The sequence below is a fragment of the Eupeodes corollae genome, chromosome 1, assembly GCF_945859685.1.
Source record: "Eupeodes corollae chromosome 1, idEupCoro1.1, whole genome shotgun sequence".
Taxonomy (NCBI): Eukaryota; Metazoa; Arthropoda; class Insecta; order Diptera; family Syrphidae; genus Eupeodes; species Eupeodes corollae.
In genome coordinates this window covers 180,053,319-180,072,041 of record NC_079147.1, presented here as the reverse complement: position 1 = coordinate 180,072,041, position 18,723 = coordinate 180,053,319, and the positions used below count along the sequence as shown (strand labels likewise).

At 33.4% G+C, this 18,723-nt stretch overlaps 1 protein-coding gene across 5 annotated transcripts in view; it reads left to right on the top strand.

The window, feature by feature from the left end:
• LOC129939356 (putative uncharacterized protein DDB_G0282133) overlaps positions 1–18,723 on the top strand; it is a 147,996-nt gene that overhangs the window by 107,196 nt on the left and 22,077 nt on the right. For 3 of the 5 annotated variants that reach the window (XM_056047339.1, XM_056047337.1, XM_056047340.1), the window contains one exon: positions 14,237–14,343. In XM_056047339.1, the coding sequence (XP_055903314.1) occupies positions 14,237–14,343 (107 nt within the window). The remainder of the gene's footprint in view (positions 1–14,236; positions 14,344–18,723) is intronic. The other 2 variants (XM_056047341.1, XM_056047338.1) reach the window with 1 other exon arrangement.

The window sequence follows — 18,723 nt, the reverse complement described above, 5'->3', positions numbered from 1 at the left end:
GTGGACTTTCCTGGTCTGAAGCCACACTGATAAGGACCAATCAGGTTGTTGACGAATGGCTTCAGACGTTCACATAATACGGCAGAGAGGATCTTATACGCAATGTTAAGGAGACTGATGCCTCTGTAGTTGGCGCAGTTTAGAGGGTCTCCTTTTTTATGTATCGGGCACACTATGCTGAGATTCCACTCATCGGGCATGCTTTCTTCCGACCAAATTATGCAGATGAGTTGGTGCATGCTCCCTACCAAGTCATCGCCTGCTGCTTTGAATAGTTCGGTGGTGATGCCGTCAGCTCCAGCAGCTTTGTTTGACTTAAGTTTAGATATAGCTATCTTCACTTCGTCGAGGTCGGGTAGGCGGAATTGTTGATCTGCGTCGCCGAGGTTGAGTGGTTCTATCTCCCTTACAGCGGAATTCGGTTCGTCATCGACGTTATATAATTTGGCGAAGTGATCTATCCATATTCTCAGCATCAACTGCGGTTCTACTACGATGCTCCCCTGATCGTCTTTACAGGCTTCGGTTCGTGGCTAGTACCCATGAGAGTTTTTTTTGCCTTTTGGTAAAATTTACGAACCTCATTCCTGTTGAGACATCCCTCTATCTCCTCGATCGCGCTTCTCATGCTCTTTTTTTTTCGTCTAAGAAGCCGGTGTTCCTCTCTCCTCTCCTGCTCAAAGAGCTCGCGAGCAGCTGTAGTCCTTTTGTGCAGCGCTGTTTTGTATGCCTCTTGTTTCGCTGCGTGCGCTTGCCGGCATTCGTCGTCAAACCAGGGGTTTCGCTGTGGTGGCCGTGTGAAACCTAGCACTTCAGAGGCGGCATCTCTGATGGCTGCCAGTTAATGTTGCCACTAGTTTTTAATGCTTAATGCAAGCAGCATAGGACTCCTCTAGGATGAAATAAAACTAAAAACTAAAACTAAAACTTAAGAAGTTATTAGAGACTCGATCGGAAAAGGACATGGCAGCCTCTTGCGATTAAAGCCGTCTAACGTCGAATCTTCTCACAGTATACTTCCTTGTTTTGGCTTGGATCGGGATATCCGTAGCCGTACCTTGGCTACAACGAGGTAGTGCTCCGAGTCAATGTTGGCCCCTCGGAATGTTCGGACATTCTGTATACTGGAGAAGTGTCGTGCGTCGATCGCAATGTGGTCAATCTGGTTGACAGTTTGACAGATTGATCAGGAGATTTCCATGTCCCCTTTTGGATATTGAGATTTGTGAACTGCGTACTAGCTACCAGTTAGCCCCGCAGCGAAATCGATCAGCCTGAATCCCTTGTCAGAGGTGGTGTCGTGCAGGCTGTATCTCCCGATTGTGCCACCAAGAATGTCTTCTCTTCCTAGCTTGGTGTTCAAGTCTTCTAAGACAATTTTAATGTCATAGCCAGAGTATTGCTCATATGTCTTGTCCAAGAGCTCGAAGAATATGTCTTTGGTGTCTTCAACTTTCTCCTCTGTTGGGGCATGAGCGCATATTAGGCTTATGTTGTCGAATTTAGCCTTGATGAAACTCAAGACTTTTTGCCTGAATCTAATTCCAACAACAAATCCAAACCCAAATAGACGCTATCTTTATTCAAATCTGCTAGCTTAACATTAAGTTTATTTGCTTTCGATAGTTGTTAGTTTTAAGTTTAGATTAACATAAATATTGCAAACTTATTGTTAGTATAATATACTGTTGAATGGCACCCTGCTGCTAATTAAAGATTGACTTTATTCGAATATCAAAATCCATTTTAGAGACTTTCAATTTTAGAGCAGGGTACAAAAAGTACATCCCTGAGACTCGAAATGGATGTGTTCGTAGGGTTGTGCCCAACATATAATACACTGGGACGTCTTTGATATCTCAAATGAACTTCTTTTCATTTATATCAACATTTTAGCATTTGGAAATGCAATGTATAGGAAAGACTAAAAAAATGAGAATTTAAACGACACCATTGGGAAGTTATCAGTTTGGATGACACCCTATCCCGTTTTATTCTTTTTCAACACTTTTATTTTTTTAATATTTATAATTTAATTGAAATGATGTGATCAACGCAGTCAAAGTTCATAGCTTTATTAAACGAATTAATCAGATTAATAAATAATTGCCATATTGATTTTTATCAAAAATTGAGCACCTGCAAAAAAACAAAAAAAAAACAACATTGCCAATTAATCACTCCAACTTCAATTATTCCCACATAAATAATTATCATATGTACTGAAAAAAGGCAAAATAATTCAGTTGAACAAACTCAACGAATAGTTTTACTGTTTTTTTTTATCGTCATATAGTATCTCTTTATATAATACAACATTATTATTTATATTAGTTGATTCAACCATAACAATCAATAAGTTCGGATTTCCATTAAATCTATCGTTGATTGATTTTGATTTGTGCGATAAATTAACCAGACATACACAACACCCATACGTATACATAGACTGATTGAACTTTTGCTTATAGGCGAGTAGATATCAAAAAGTTTATGAGCTAGGCATATTAAGTAGGCTTGATTAATCTGAAAAATAAAAACATAAATTACAAAAAATAGTCTGAGAGGTACGGTTTCAAATATTTTGTGAAGTACTTTGGTGTCTCAGAGGCTGAGGTGAAGTACAGAAGCTTTAGTTTAAAGGTCGTTATTAACAACTCATAGTTCTTAGGTTACAATTTTGTATTAATATGAATGATTAGACAACTTATTTATTGGCTTTTTCTTCGAAAATAGGTCCTGTCCTATTTTGGATTTTTGGAGCCATGGTTCATTCTTTCGTTCACTGACTTCGTTTATTTCCCGCTCTGTTGTACTTTGGATTCTTCTGGATTTCTACAGTTTCGCTTAATATCAAGAGCTTTTAAGGGTTATCAACGGCTTCCACCAGCTATCAACGGTTTTCACCACAATTAACAGCTTTTATCCACTAAAGTATTTGCTTCACGGGCTCATTTAATCTGTGATAAATGTTTATGGGGTTGGGTTGTTGTGGCGTCCAGATCTTCTAGTGGACTTAAACTAAATATCTTTTTAGCTTGTTCATTGCTTTGGCCTGTCATGCCAGAGGTCTTGAGTTCGATCCCTGCCTTTTCCATCTAAAGTTTTTTTTACGGGTACTGCCTCTTGCGTGGAATTGCCAAATTCTCTAAGAGTAATTCTTGTCATGAAAAGTGCTTTCTCAAATTAGCTGTCTGGATTCGGCTCAAATCTTTAGGTCCCATCTATTCCTGACAACAGTACTCGCACACAGGAATGTTTGAGAGTTGTAAGTCACAAGACCCTAGTTCTTAAGGGATTATTGCGCCATCCAATTAAGTTATTTTCGTGTTTCAAAATGCTGTCAAATATAATATCAATTTGACATTTCTCTAGAAGTATTTCGACTAGTCTAAAAGTCAACTGGCCTTAAAAGTTTAATTTTTTTACAACACAAATTTGCAACTTAATCTCTGTTATTAAATTCTTGTTTAAGTATTCGTATGGACAAAGTTATAGATGAGAATTTTCCCACTGTCAACTATTCTTCATACTTTTGAAACTCTCCACTCCTCCCATCCTGTTCCTCTCTTACCTTTCAACAAAGCTAATCTATCTATATAAAGTTGACTTTTACTCAGCAAATCATTCATCAATTAAAAAACAATTTAGTATTCGTAACTGCATCTCTATATAACTTTGACATCTCCTCTTTAGTTTTCCATCACCCTTTATTTTTTCTTTTCACTATCTCTCTCTCTTTCCCTCACTCTTTTCTGATGATAAGTATTTGTTAAACGTGTCACAAAATGAAAATTTGCATAATTAATTAACTATTCCCTTATTCGAATGGTGGTTACATGTCAGAAAATTTCTATTACACCTCTCACTCATTCTTTATTTCCCTCAATTTCCCTCTCTCTCTCTCTCTCTCTATGTCTATGCTAATCCTAAATTGTAAGTTAAAATTCACAATCACAACCAATAGTGAAATCAAACACATGTTAGAATGACTATTCTATTAAATATGACAAATTGTCGAAGCTCTATAAGAACCTACTCGTATGCAAAGGGATTACCTCATCGATTGATGATTAAAGCAGACGCCTCATGTCACAAAACCCACAGAAACACCTTGACACATAGCTCTAGACATCATCTACAACACACGACTGGATATTATGATACCTACACACCATAAGTGAGCGTTTATTCACCTCCCACCTGTCATTCCATCATATACAAATCATTATGGGGTCATTCATTCTTCGTCTACCTATGTTTTCTGTCGATTCTGATGATTGATTTTATGTAGCTACCAATATTTGTGTGTAATGTTTTTTATATTAAAGTGCGTAGACATGAGGGTTTTGATTTCCGTCAAGAACCTTTTTCAGAAACAGAACAGAACCTTGGGCATGGCTAACATCATCAAAAAGCTTTGTCCCAATTTTGGGACACACACTTTGACAGCTTTGGTTGTGGTAGTTTCGACTTCCGATGGTAAGTTTACTGTACTGAGTACGTTTATTTTCATAAGAGGGTCATTTCAATTCAAGTCCATCAGCCTTAACACCATCACATCAGTGCACAATCTTTAGGCCAAAAGAATGAAAAATAATAACAATAGCCTTTTTTTCTGGCAAAGATACTTTCTTAATGGCGTCATTGTTTCTTCAATGCAAAGGAATATACAAGTTGTTGTTGTTATTGTTACATAGTTGGTGGCTGTTTCCTCCGCCGCCAAGACAAGACGTTTTTATTTTATGGCCCGCGGCAAACCTCTATTTTTTGTCTATAATATCCACTTCTTTCGCCACCAGTTAGTTAAATAGCTACGTGATAGTTTGCCGCCATTGCCATGCCAATGCCGGTTGGCCGTCGTTCGTCGTTTAGTTGGCATTTAAATGTAACTAAGATACACTGCCAAAGATAGCCTCCATTTTCAGAAAAGCCATAGATAGATGAAGGCATATATAAGAAGTGCTATAGAAGCTAGACTGGACTGGGAAAGGTAAGGTCTTTATGATCACGTTTGTTTTTTTTTTGTTTATTGTTTGCTTCTCTCGTTTTCATTTACGTACTCGTATTTATGTACTTTTGTTATGTATGATTCTACTATATACATAAGTCCACAAATATATGTTTGCTGTGCATATTCATCCTCGGAAATAGTAAAATAAATGGTAATAGGCTTTCAGCTTATGTTTAGAGATATGAAGGTATAGGAATGGGGATTTTCAACATTTATTAGAACAAAAAGCATACATGGCACTGGTATAAATACATGTGGTTGAGAAGGTTGTGGGGAGGTGGTTTAGCTATTAAAAACGTGACCAGAGATTTTCGATTGTCTATTTTGATATCCCAAACCTGCTACCGCCGCCAACCCCAGGATGACCCTGCATCTTTTAAGCACACATAACTTCTACTTGGCACAAATCCATATCCATATAAATTTTTTTTGGTTTTGTGGTTTTTGAAAGGTTATTTGTGTGCCTAATTAAGTCGGAACATGTTCCTCGCTGCTGCTTAACTGAGATTTAGGACATTAAACTTTAAACAAAACATGTGTTTTTTTTCTATAATTTTTTTGAATTTGAGCATCTCGAGATGGAGAGGTGTTGCGTCATAAGAAGGAAAAAAAAAACATTTCAAATTGCAGCACCTTCTGTTGTTAGCTATGAAAATAGAGGTGTGATTGTTAAACACCATCACTGCTAAAAGTCTATTATTCAATCGCTATTCAAATGTGCAGGCTTGAGTGAATGCAAACTTTACATTTACAAAAAAAAGCAAGAAAACCTCAAACACTCTTTTGATATTGTTTACTTTCTGTAAACAAATCAAATATAACGTGTAACTTGAAAAGCACAAAGCAAATCAATTGAATAAAACTTTCAAAGAAAATGTATACGTCTTCAAAATCACCTTACGTCAATTTTGTGGGGGTCAAGAAACTAATAAAATAGGAAATACTAACAAAAAATTAACAAAATTTCGAGATAGCTTAACTACAAAGAAAATAATTTAAGACTTGATTTTATTACAAAGTCACACTAGGCTAATAAAAAAAGTTGTAATTTGGAGTATTTGGATTACATTTCGGACAGCTTTAGTTGAAATCGATTATTATAGAAAGCCTTAGAACCAACAACAAACTCAATTTATTTTGAGATAAACTGTGCATAGAATTATTGGCTCTGAAACCTCAATATCAAGTTTTATGTTTTTTTCAAAATTGGGACACTTTTTGGACAACATTTTAAAAGAAATTAACCAACTTTGAATGTTCTTGACGATTGTTTAAAACTAGTGACGCACCGCGTACAGCTTAAGTCAAATTTTATTGACGGTTATTTTAAGTTACCTGACTCAAATCTCAGTGTCTAGTTTTATGTTTTTTCAAAATTGTGACAATTTTTGGACAACATTTTAAAAGAAATTAGCCAACTTTGAATGATATTGACAATAATTTAAAATTAGTGACGCACAGCTTTCCGCTTGAGTCAAATTGTATTGATGGTTATTTTAAGTTACCTGACTTGAACCTCAATGTCAAGTTTTGTATATTTTTTTCAATTGGGACACTTTTTGGACAACATTTTAAAATAAATTAACCAATTTGAATGTTATTGACAATTATTTAAAACTTGTGATACACCGTTTACAGCTAGGTCAAATTTTATTAACGGTTATTTAAAGTTACCTGACTCGAACCTCAATGTCAAGTTTTTTACTTTTTTCAAAATTAGGACACTCTTTGGACAACATTTTAAAAGAAATTAACCAACTTTGAGTGTTATTAAAGATTATTTAAAACTAGTGACGCAAACCTCACCGCTTAAGTCACGTTTTGTAGTTTTTTTGTTAATTAGGCCACTTTCTGGACAACCTTTTTTAAAGAAATTAATCAGCTTTGAATGTTAATAACAGTTATATTAAATTATATGACTCTAACTTTGCCATTCAAATCAAATTTTGTGTTTTTTGTTTAAATTAGGACACTTTTGGGACAACTTTTTATAACGAAATTAGTCAACTTTGAATTTTAGTGACAATTTTATTTACGTAAATTTCTATAAAATCACCATTTAAGTCCAGTTTTGTCCTTTTTTCTAATTTGGGACAACTTTTTTTAAAGATTTCTTCATATGTTCATAACAAGTGTAAATACAAATTTCATTAAATGAATGCAAATTGCAATATTTCATTTAGATTTCGACTGTTTGCTTAAAAAATTGTGTTTAATGCAGAACTTATTTTGCTTTTGCTATGATTTATAATACATGGTGGTGACAAGAAGTGTTGGGCTTAAATATTGGGACAGCTATAAGTGGTATTATTATTTGAATATAAAATCAAACTAATGGAACAAAGAAGTGAATAAAATATGTGTTATGTACGCGTTTATAGTTGTTTATGAAAAGCGATACTGCCAATGCATACCTATACATATTTATAATATTGGGACAGTTTTGGGACAGTTTTTTAGTAACGATATTTTCATAGAAGACTTTAGCTCGAGTAATGATATACATAAATACTTGGGAGCTAACTCTGGAAGATAATGTTTTCAGATACCTAAGAGTTTTAAAAAGAAGTGTTTGTATTTTGTAACAATGTTTCTTTGAACTGAAAATCTAAGCTAATTTTTAGAAGGGGAATAAATTCAGGTTTTTAAAAATCTTCCATTTATTAAGTGTAAGTCTTTAAAAGCTCCGTTTTCACATTTTCAATAGTTGCTCTGAAATGTATTTACATTTTTATTTTAAAAAATCATCTTTCTAAAAATTGAATTTCAAAAGAATTCTGTGTGGAAGTATTTTAAGTTGGCATCTGCTTTGACAACATTTTTTGTTGAATGCATCTTCATCTTAAGTTTAATACATAAACAATTTTGTTGCACATTTCACATTAATTGTTTAAACTTAGAAATTATTGTTAAGTGAAATCTATAACAGAGCTAATGTTCTTAGTTTTCTCTACCAACTTGAAAGTATTGGATACAACCTCTTGACAACCCATGACTTTAAGTTAAGGACCAAGACTTTGCTTCCTGACAAAAACCAGACACAAACAAAGACGATTTATTCCTCACTCAAACACTCTTTTTAATAACAGATAACGTATTTACACATTTGACATCGAAAATCTTTTAAGCTCTGCAGCCTCATTCTAAGTCTTTTCATACATTTTTAAAATCCATTTACCAACCTTACTGCCTATAATATTTATATCCCACCAAAGCATGTTATAAATTATTGAAGATTAATTCATAACTTTTGGAGAAAACCCTCCTCAAACAAATACTCGCCAGGTATACTTCTTCCATTTCCGTGCGTTCGTTAGGGGGGAATTTCTATACCTTCTTTATCAAAAATTGATTCTTTCTTCCTTCATATGTCTGCTTCAAAAAAAAATTAAACACAAGAAGTTACAATCCTCAAGAGATTACATAACATGGCCTTGTTCCTACAACTCAAGACCTTTTCCCCGATTGGATTTCCACAATTGTTCTTTTCTCAATTATTAATAATCTATACAATAGGGCCCTTGAAAAACAATTTTAACTAACTTCTCTTTATCAGTCAAACTATTTTTAGTTGCATGATAACACCAATTCGTAATCTTTTCCAAATTTTACCTTTAAGACACAATAAAGCAACTTTATTAATCAGACACAAAAATATCTATACGAAAGAACCTCTTTGGCTATAGCAACAATCTATTATCAGCTCTTTTCATTGCCAACTAGCACACTATCAGCTTAGTGTCTTTTTCTAACTCATTTCGTAACACCTAATAATTTATGGTTTTCACAATCTCAAAACAAACAACTTTCCTCTCAGACTAAATCGTTACAAAAATAAACCAATTCTCAAACCGTGAGTCCGTCGCATCGTCTGTGTTTGGTATAAATTCGCAGAGGTATGCGAAATATCTTAAATTTATTGCAAAAATGCACCCCCTCCTCATAATAATAATAATTAATAAAATCGCAACGATGTAGAATAATTTATTTGCCATGAACTAATTTTCATAATCAAATTCGTAAACATACACAATAAAGAACTAGAATAAGAATAAGAGGAGCAGTGTAAACCTCAGCAAAGTAGGTTCGAACACTTTTGTGTCCCAAAAAACACTCACTGTGTGTCTATCTAAATATTTAGCAAAAATATTTCATACGAAATGAGAACAAACATACTTAGAAATACCGAGAACAGTCAGTCTCAGTATACTTTTCAACACAAACAATTATAATTATTATTATTTTCGCAGCGCTGGTTGCTGCTAAAAACTAAAAACTAAGTCGCAAGAAAGACAAAAACGAGGACGACCGAACCGATCTGAAAAAGCGACCGACAGACCAACCGACCGACTTAGAGAAGAAGAAAATTTGCTAAAGAAATTAATTATTATTCATCATAAATTATTATGCCAGATGAAAAACAAGAAAAGAAAAAGCCTCCCAAATGGACGATGACGACTGTGTGAGGACCGACGATTTGTTGGGAGGAGGCTATAGAGGGGTTGATAGGAAGATAGCACAGTGGCAGGTCTTAAAGAAGTTCTATATGGAAGAATTAACTTCTGTGGAGAGGAGGAAGGCTTCCTGCATCTGGCTGGTTGTTGGGTGTTAGTACACATTTAGATAGTTGTCAGTTCTTTGTTTTTCTGGGTCCAAGTAAACAATGAATCTTCCGCAACTTTTCTTATCGCTTTCAATTAACATGAATTCTTATCTGAAAGTTTATTACATTTTGTGTTTTTTGTTTCTTTTCTTTTTGTTTTTGTTCTTGTGTATTTCTTCAAATGCAAATTGTTTGTACGGAGTGAAACAGAAGTCGTTTTGTCAGTTCCAAGTTGCCACAGAATGTTGCCACTTTAGCGTTTTTTGTTTGTTAATAGTTGAGATATAGCGAGGCTTTAGGGTAAGATGTGGAGGAATTGTTTGCATGTTTAAAGGTTTTGTACTTAGTTTGGAACATTTTTTAAAATTTGCTTTTATCAAATTCTCGAAAGTACCTACCTGATTATTCAACCAAGAAGAAAATAGCAGAAGATCTACTTAAGATGATGTCCCAATATTATTAGAGGTTACATGTACCAAAGATTTTTTTCAGCACAGAAAAGCTATCAAACGTTTCAAAACTTCTGCAAAATTTTAAATCTATAAGCATTTTACGGAATCAGGATGGATAAATTAGTGGCCCAACAGTCAGTTGAGAACTAGAGCCTAGTGACTTACGACTCTCAACCATTCCTTTGTGTGAGTAATGGTGTCAGGAATGGAAGGGACCTACAGTTTTAAGCCAAATCCGAACGGAAAATTTGAGATATCATAAGACATGACAAGAATTACTCTTGGAGAATTTGTCAATTCCTTGCAGAAGGCAATACCGGTAAAAAAACTTAATATGAGACAGGCAGGGTTTAAACCCGAGCCCTCTGGCATATCTGTCCAACGCACTAACCATCATGCCACGGGTACTAAAAGGAATCAGTGATAAAAATTTCAGTGTTTGATAAAGATATTTTTTTTAATATTGTGCGCTCACCAAAAGGGTTTTGAATACCCTTACAATGATTAAGCACAGTGCGAGCAATTAGGAAAGGAGCATAGGATTAGAATTGGAGAAACCGATGCACATAAGTTTTAAATTTCTGCACATTGTGATGAGTGGAAAATATTGAGTCAGGTAAACCATTCCACATTCGCGTAGTGCGGCTACAGAAAGAATCTTTGTACTTAACACTACGTCCGAAATTGGGCTCAAGGGCGTTCCTAGCAGTACGAGTATTACGGTTGAATTTTTTAAGGGGAAAAATGCAACGAGCATTGTTTATTAAAATAACGATAAGACAATGACAGGCATGAGACCTTGCGGCGGTGTTCAAGAGAAGCAGAGCTCTTTTTTCAATTCTATCCAGAAGACTCAAGTACGTTATTTGGGTTCTTAGCCATATACGAGAGTTATACTCGAGTCTAAGACAAATAAAAGCTTTGTAAATTATAGCCAGATCAGAAGGTTTAAAAAACTTCTTGCACCGTCGAAGAAAACCTAAACACTTAGCAGCATTTTTAGTGATGTCAAATATGTGATCACTCCACAAAAAGTGATTTGTGATGCACATACCTAGGACTGATAGTTGTTCAGTCTTTTCGATGCAAGTACCACTCATGGATAGTAGCATTGGGGAAGGGTTACGCCTTTTCGACAGAAGACAGCATTGAGTTTTCGAAGCATTAAATTCAACACGGTTTTTGATTCCTCATTGAACAATGCTGTCAAGATCAGAATTTAATGAACTTATCATACGCTGCCGTTGGTAGTCCACATCTGAAGAACAAGGATGAGTATCTAAAAACGAATATGAAAAGCATAAGGTACTCTCTTCAGCGAAACAATTTAGTGGGTTAGAAGTTTCAGAAGAGGAAGAGAGTTGGAGACAAAACGGAGCCATGGGGCACACCAGCAGCGTTTATTTTGTGGATATCAGATTTAAAAACATCCAATACTGCTTAAATTAAACGGTTCGAAAGATAACTTCTAACCCAACAAAGAAGAGATTCATCAATACCAAAATCACGTATTTTCGATAAGAGAGCTTGATGCCAAATTATTTCAAATGCCTTTGAAATATCAAATGCAATAATCCTAATTTCTCTAAAATAATGTAAAGATTTCTTCCATGAGATAAACCATAAGATCACCAGCGGACCTATTGCAGCGAAAGCCATACGGCCGGTCATTAAGAAGCTTCCGTTCTTCAGAAATGTCTTAGGCTGACAATTGGTCAGTGTTTCCATGATCTTGGAAAGAAGGGACGGAAGAACAATTGGACGATATTTAGAGGGGACAAGGATTTGCATTTTTAAAGGACAGGCTGGACAAATGCATCCACTCGGAAAGAGACCAGTAGAATAGAACAGATGGAAAAGTGTACGAAGTGGTTTGACAGCGTTGAAGAACACCTCTTCAGAAGAAAAGTTGGGATACTATCCGGGCCATCGGATTTGTGAATGCCAATTTTTTTAGTACTCTAGCAACTGTATGAGTGCGAAAGACGATTCGTCCCATGAAATGTCACTCATAGGCAGCCTATAAGACAATTATTAGCTTTTGGGTCAGAAGTAAAACCAAAATATCAAACTGAGCAAATTCGACTAATGGTTCAATTGAAAGATATTTAACAGTTTCATTATCTTCTATTGAAAACATTTCTTTGCGACTATGCAGTCTTCCTTATTTTCGTCCTGTTGCAGAGAAATACGAGAACACTCCAGAAATATAACATTTTCTTTTCCTTCAAGGTAGGTGGAAGCAATATCTGCTTTGGTAAATTTAAGATATTCTTCTCTTAAGTCTCATAGGGTGGACTTATCTTATGATGATGTTTAGTTTTTGCTTATAAAATCTCCAAGAAAGCGTTTTTATAGTGTTGCCTTTTTCTAGAATCATAGAGATGGTACAGCTACTTTTATGGTTGGAAATAGATATTGTATCTTTTGCCTTAATGAGTTGTTGTGTTCTGTAATGTGTGTGTTTTAAAACAACTTTCATTTTGTTTACCTTTCAGAGGTTTGTGCTTTATACAACAAGTCAGATCATTTTTTGGATAGTGTCTTTTGTTGATTTAAGGTTTTACTATCAAATTTTCAAGGGGTGGTGGTTAGTTTTCTTATTTTTCTTTCCTTTGAACTTTTTTTGTAGAATGTGTTTTGTATTTCATAAGGATAAATATTTAGCAAGCAAGTGGTGCGCATATTTATTCAATGGCACGAAATATACACACTGTGATAAGAGTTAATTAAGATACGAAAAGCTGTATGGCAGCAGCACTTCAAGGTCGAAAAGGTCTTAAACAAGACTACAATAGATAAGATTTCTTATTATTTTTTTTTGTATTTAACTACATGCTCGTATTTGCTCGTAGTCGCTTAAAATGAAAGTTAAAATCAGAAGTGGGATTATCAAAAAATAAACAACTTGTTAAAACACTTTAATAGTAGAAACAGGATTTAAGTCTTATCAAAGCAAATATTTTAATATGGGTCCTCTATATTTAATTTCATTTAAAACTAAAATACTGGTGGTTTTTGTTTTAAATTTATTTTGGCTTTCGTATAAAAATAATATTCATCGAGATTTTTATTGAATTTTCCATATTTCAGAGTAATTCCATTAAGTAAGATTGTCCCAAACATGTCCCAATGTTGATTCTTTGCATGGAACAGATTTTAAAAAAATCTAAAATTTATACATAAGTTGAAAAAATAGTTTCGTAAAACAAAAAAGCTTGTCCCAATAATGTCCCAAATATATAAAATTATTGTTTAGAATAAACTATGAAGAGATAAGCAGTATTAGCGACCTGAATATAAAAATAAAATAAAAAGGAGGCACAGTAAGTTCAAAAATTCAACAAAATAAAAGGTAAAGCAATTTGTTAAAAAAGTAAAACACAACAAGATTTACTCTTGGAGAATCTGTCAATTCCTCGGAAGAGGCAATAGCCGTGAAAAAAAACACACGCAGGGTTTGAACCCAAGACCTCTAGTATAACTGGAATTATTTTTTATCTAACATTTTTAACGCATCTATCTTCACTAGAAAATCACCGAAATAGCATGATATGTAAAATATGCGGAAATTAAAATTTCCTATTCAAATTTTCCTGCGCTAGTTCTATTTTGCATTCAAGGACATTCAAGTTAAATTTATGACAACATTCTTTCCTTCAAAAGAAACGAACTACAACATCAACAAAAGTCCTTTTATAGACTAGAATATTTATCACCCATAACATAAACATAAACAACTTTATTATTCAACCTCAAGAATATCCTGGCGGAAGCTCACATTTTCACGGTACATAATAAAATTACATACAAAATATAATTTTTGTATCCCAATAAAATTAATAACATCCTCTTCTCGTCCTTATACAGTTGAGATATTTTTTGACGTGACATGACATCATTATTATCATCAACGTCATCGTTGTCAACATCGACACCAAATAGAGTACGCTTCCTTTTTTATTTATACGACGACACACGACGAGCTCAAAAAAAAAAATAAAAACAAAAAGAAACTTTAACGTTTCAATCAAAAACTGTTTTTATTTTAATTTCTTTTGCACATGAAAAATTAATTTTAAATTGAATTTCGATTTTTATTTATCTTTTAATTTATAAATAAATATTAACTTTATTCATTGTTGTTGTTGTTCTCTTTTTTTACAGCAGTCACTATTGGCAGGACGTATTCCAGTTGCATCGATGACAGGACCCATTAAACGCGGCCTATTGTGGCAGCAACGTGATCGGTTATTTTCACGATGGAAAGAAAGGTAGGTGTAATAAAGTGAGAATAAGGAGGGCAAGGAGACCGAGGGATGAGGATGAAACGTAAAAACTGTATAAAATAAAGTTGATGAAAATTGCCAACGACAGGAACCATTGATGAGGATGGTTTTTAATTGTATATAGTTCGTTTGACGTAATTAGTACTGAAGGTAGCTGAATAAAAGTTCGATTTTATTTTTTGGTTGTATACAGGAACGTAGTCGAAAAAACTTAATTTTCAGAGGGAGTGTTTTTCTTTTTGTTTCTTGTGTTAGGACAGTGTTTAACATGCATTAAGCTTGATAAGAGTAGATAAAGTGAAGATTTGAATTTTGTATAGATTTTATGAATATTAAATACAAGACTTATTTTATCCTTAGCCCCTTCTTGAACAAATTTTCGTCTACATCCCTGTCTCAGGAATGGGGAAACTTTTTTCAGATTTTTATTTGTATTATACCCATCGAAAGGATAATGTTTTAAAGCATTTTACTACTCCTGTTTTATATATGTATGGAGGTAAGCTAGGTAAGGTACTGCACTGCACTGTTGCTTGGGGAGAAGAACGATTTTTAATTGCAAACGGAATTTTAATTTAATGAGATGGAATTTTATAATTGGAGTGAATTCAACTTTTATTTAATCTGCCGTATTGATTGAGTGGTAGAATTTTATTACTTTTTTTCCTTTTGAATGATGTTGATGATAATGATGATGATGAGAAACTAGGATACTCCTTAGAGGAGTGACTATACTTTAGAGACTGATATAACTTTTTGAATTGACAAAATTACAACCTTACACGATAGAGGTTGCGACGAGATTTTCAGTTTTTTGGTATTTGACATTAAAAAGTGGGGAACTCTCTTTCTCCCTTGTAAATACCTTAGTTAAAATGTTGAAACTATATTTTAATTATCAAAATGGAATCGCACACTTTGTCATTAATATAATTTTATAAATGAACTTAAATTAATGAAAGGACTCTGAATGGTAAGAAGAACCTTTTGATCAAAGCAATAGTAAATAGTAGGGTTGTTTTTTGAGTGTTCGTAGTTCGAGTTTAGTTTTATGTCAATGAAATATTTTAAGTGATGGTTCTGAATTAATTATTAAGACAACCTAACTTGACTTGAGAAATCTTCAATGAAAAACAATCAATACTTCACAAAATGTGTAGCTGTAGTAGATGCTTACAAATTAGAAAACCTTAACAATAAAAATGAGAAAATGTTTGTATTCCCAAAACTCATTTCTTCTTTTGCCTTCTTCACTCTGTAATACCCAAAAACTCATCATTACAAAGAATATTTTGTTACAATTTAAAGACTCTTGATTCTTTGCTATCAAAAATGTATGAAATATGCCAACCAAGTCTTAAACGTTGTTTATAGTCCTTTAATTAAAATAATAATCCAAAAAAATCTTCAAGTTTGTTTATTAAATTATTTCATCAAGCTTATTAGGCTTTTATAAATTAAAAAAAGCTAATCTCAAAAGATTGGGGTGTGGAGTTCAACAATATTACAACTTTCTCAATTATTACAGAATCCTCTTGATGAAAAATCAAGGAAACCACATAACTCATCATAATTTTTTAACAACATCGTGCCTGTCTTATTTTAAACCAGCCACCAATACATATCAACATCATGCTTGAAATCTAATTTCAAAGCAAAAAAAAAATAATAACTCAAAAATTCTGTGATGGATTTTTCCTAACCGCTGTCCAATTTTTGGTTTATTTCTTGTATTTCCTCTCATTTTGTCGTCGACCACCACCAAACAAAAAAAAAAAGTTAAAAAAAAGAAAAACGAAAAACATACTATGCCACATCTGTTTAAGCCCCAAAAAGCCTTGCTGTAATCTCTAGTGATGGAATAAATAATGAACGACTCTTTTGGCCATCTAGAAGAGGAGAGGGATGATATGATGACGAAAGCTGGATGTGAATTTTTTTGATTTTCTTTTCTGTGACGGAAGAGATTTTTCAAATAATTCGACAAGAGCTCCTGAGGTGTGAAGATGAATAAAGGAGAACAACAACAAAAAAGAAACAAACTTAATCCATCCACACAACAAGCTTCTAATCTACCATAACCTCAAGCCACCGTAACTCTAACACCTCCCATAGAATCGTGAATGGCACTCCCGCAACCATAACTTAACTAACACCCAACATCACCACCACCACATCGCCTATAACAACTATCTTTCACCCTTGATGGATGCGATTCTATCGTACCTAACGGCAAGAGAAAAAAATTTGACGAGGTTGGATTAAGGTTGCGGAGTGCGGTTAAGGCGATTTAGTTCTGCTTACTGCTGGAGTGTTTTCTCGATTTATGTCCTAAAAAAACTTACCTTTGAAGGGTTCGAAAGTTCAAAATGATGCCAGTAGAGAAGATGTTTACATTTGAATATATGTAGTCAAAATATTCAAAACTCTTGAAAAATATTAAATATGTAACAATCTTTTGTTGGAAGCATTTTTCGTCTTAAACTATAAATGATTAAGTTATTTAATGAAAAAAATATCCTTAAAATATGGCACCCAACACATTAAAAGATTTTTAAAAACAAATTGTTCTAAAGCTTAAAATGGCGCCCAACAGATATACAAATATTAAGTTAAATTTTGTTTATCTCTTAAGTTGCTTTATAGAAAATTCAATTCTAAAAAATGGCGCCCAATGCAAGTACACACACTTCTTTTTGTCCGTGATTTTCAACTGGAGCTTGTAGTAGTTTTAATGATTCAAAAACACAAATTCTAACTTCAGGTTTTCATCTCTAAAGTAGTTTTATTTAAATTCAATTCTAAAAAATGGCGCCCAACGCAAGTACACAAACTTCTTTTTTTTTTGTGATTTTCAACAGGAATTTGTAATAGTTTTAATTATTCTTAAATGTCGGCCAAAACACAATATTCTAACTTCAGGTTTTTTATCTCTTAAGTAGTTTTATTTAAAATTTTCCAGAGATGGCGCCCAACTCAAGTACACAAACTTCTTTTTTCCGTGATTTTCAACTGGAATTTGAAGAAGTTTGATTCTAACATGTAGGCAAAAACAAAAATTCTAACTTCAGTTTTTTTATCCCTAAAGTAGTTTTATTTAAAATTCAATTCTAAAAAATGGCGCCCAACGCAAGTACACAAACTTCATTTTTTCCTTGATTTTCAACTGGAATTTGAAGAAGTTTTAATGATTCTTACATGTAGACCAAAATACAAAATTCTTACTCCAGGTTTTTAGCTCTAAAGTAGTTTTATTTAAATTCCATTCTAAAATATGGCGCCCAACGCAAGTATACAAACTTCTTTTTTTCCGTGGTTTTCAACAGGAATTTGTAGTAGTTTTAATGATTCTTACATGTAAGCCAAAACACAAAATTCTAACAAGAGATTTTTGTTTTTCTTACAAAAATAAATTTGTCAAAAGCTAAAACTGGCGCCCAACAGATATAAAAATATTAAGTAAAACTTTGTTTCCTGAAAAGAACATTTGTTTGAAATTAAGTTCTAAAAAAGTGGCGCCCAACGAGAGTACAAACAATTCTTTTTTTCCGTGATTTTTAACTGAAATTTGCAGTAGTTTCAATGATTCTGATCTGTAGGCCAATACACACTTACTTTAAGTTTTTATTTTTTCTTTTAAATATCCAAATTCAATAATTAACAAATCATTGTACTAGAACACATTTGACAAAAGATAAAAATGGTGCCCAATAGAAATACAAATATTAATTAAATTTATATTTTGTAAGAAATTTAATTCTGACAAATGGCGCCCAACGAGGATAGACATCTGCCTGTGTGATTTTCAACTGTAATTTGTAAGAGATGCAGTGATTCTTATCTGAAAACCAATATACACAATTCTTAATAAGCAAATAAATTTTTAAAAATAAAACTGTCAAAAGCTAAAAATGGCGCCCAACAGAAAAAAAATATTAAGTTAAACTTTGTTTTGTATGAAATTCAATTCTGAAACACAAACACAAACATCCTTTTGCGTGTGATTTTTAATTGGAATTTGTCAGAGTTTCAATGATTCTGATTTGTGGGCCAATACACAAAATTCTTACTTTAATTTTTTTGTATTTCTTTTAAATGTTCAAGTTCAATACTAAGCAAATCATTGTAATAGAACACATTTAACAAAAGCTAATAATGGTGCCCAATAGAAAATATTAATCAAATTTTGATTCGTAGGAAATTCAATTCTAACAAATGGCGCCCAACGCGCACAAACATCTTTCTGTTTGATTTTCAACTGAAATTTGTAAAAATTGCAATGATTCTTATCTGAAAGCCAATACACGCAATTCTTAATAAGAAAATAATTTTTCAAAAATAAAACTGTCATAAGCTAAAAATGGC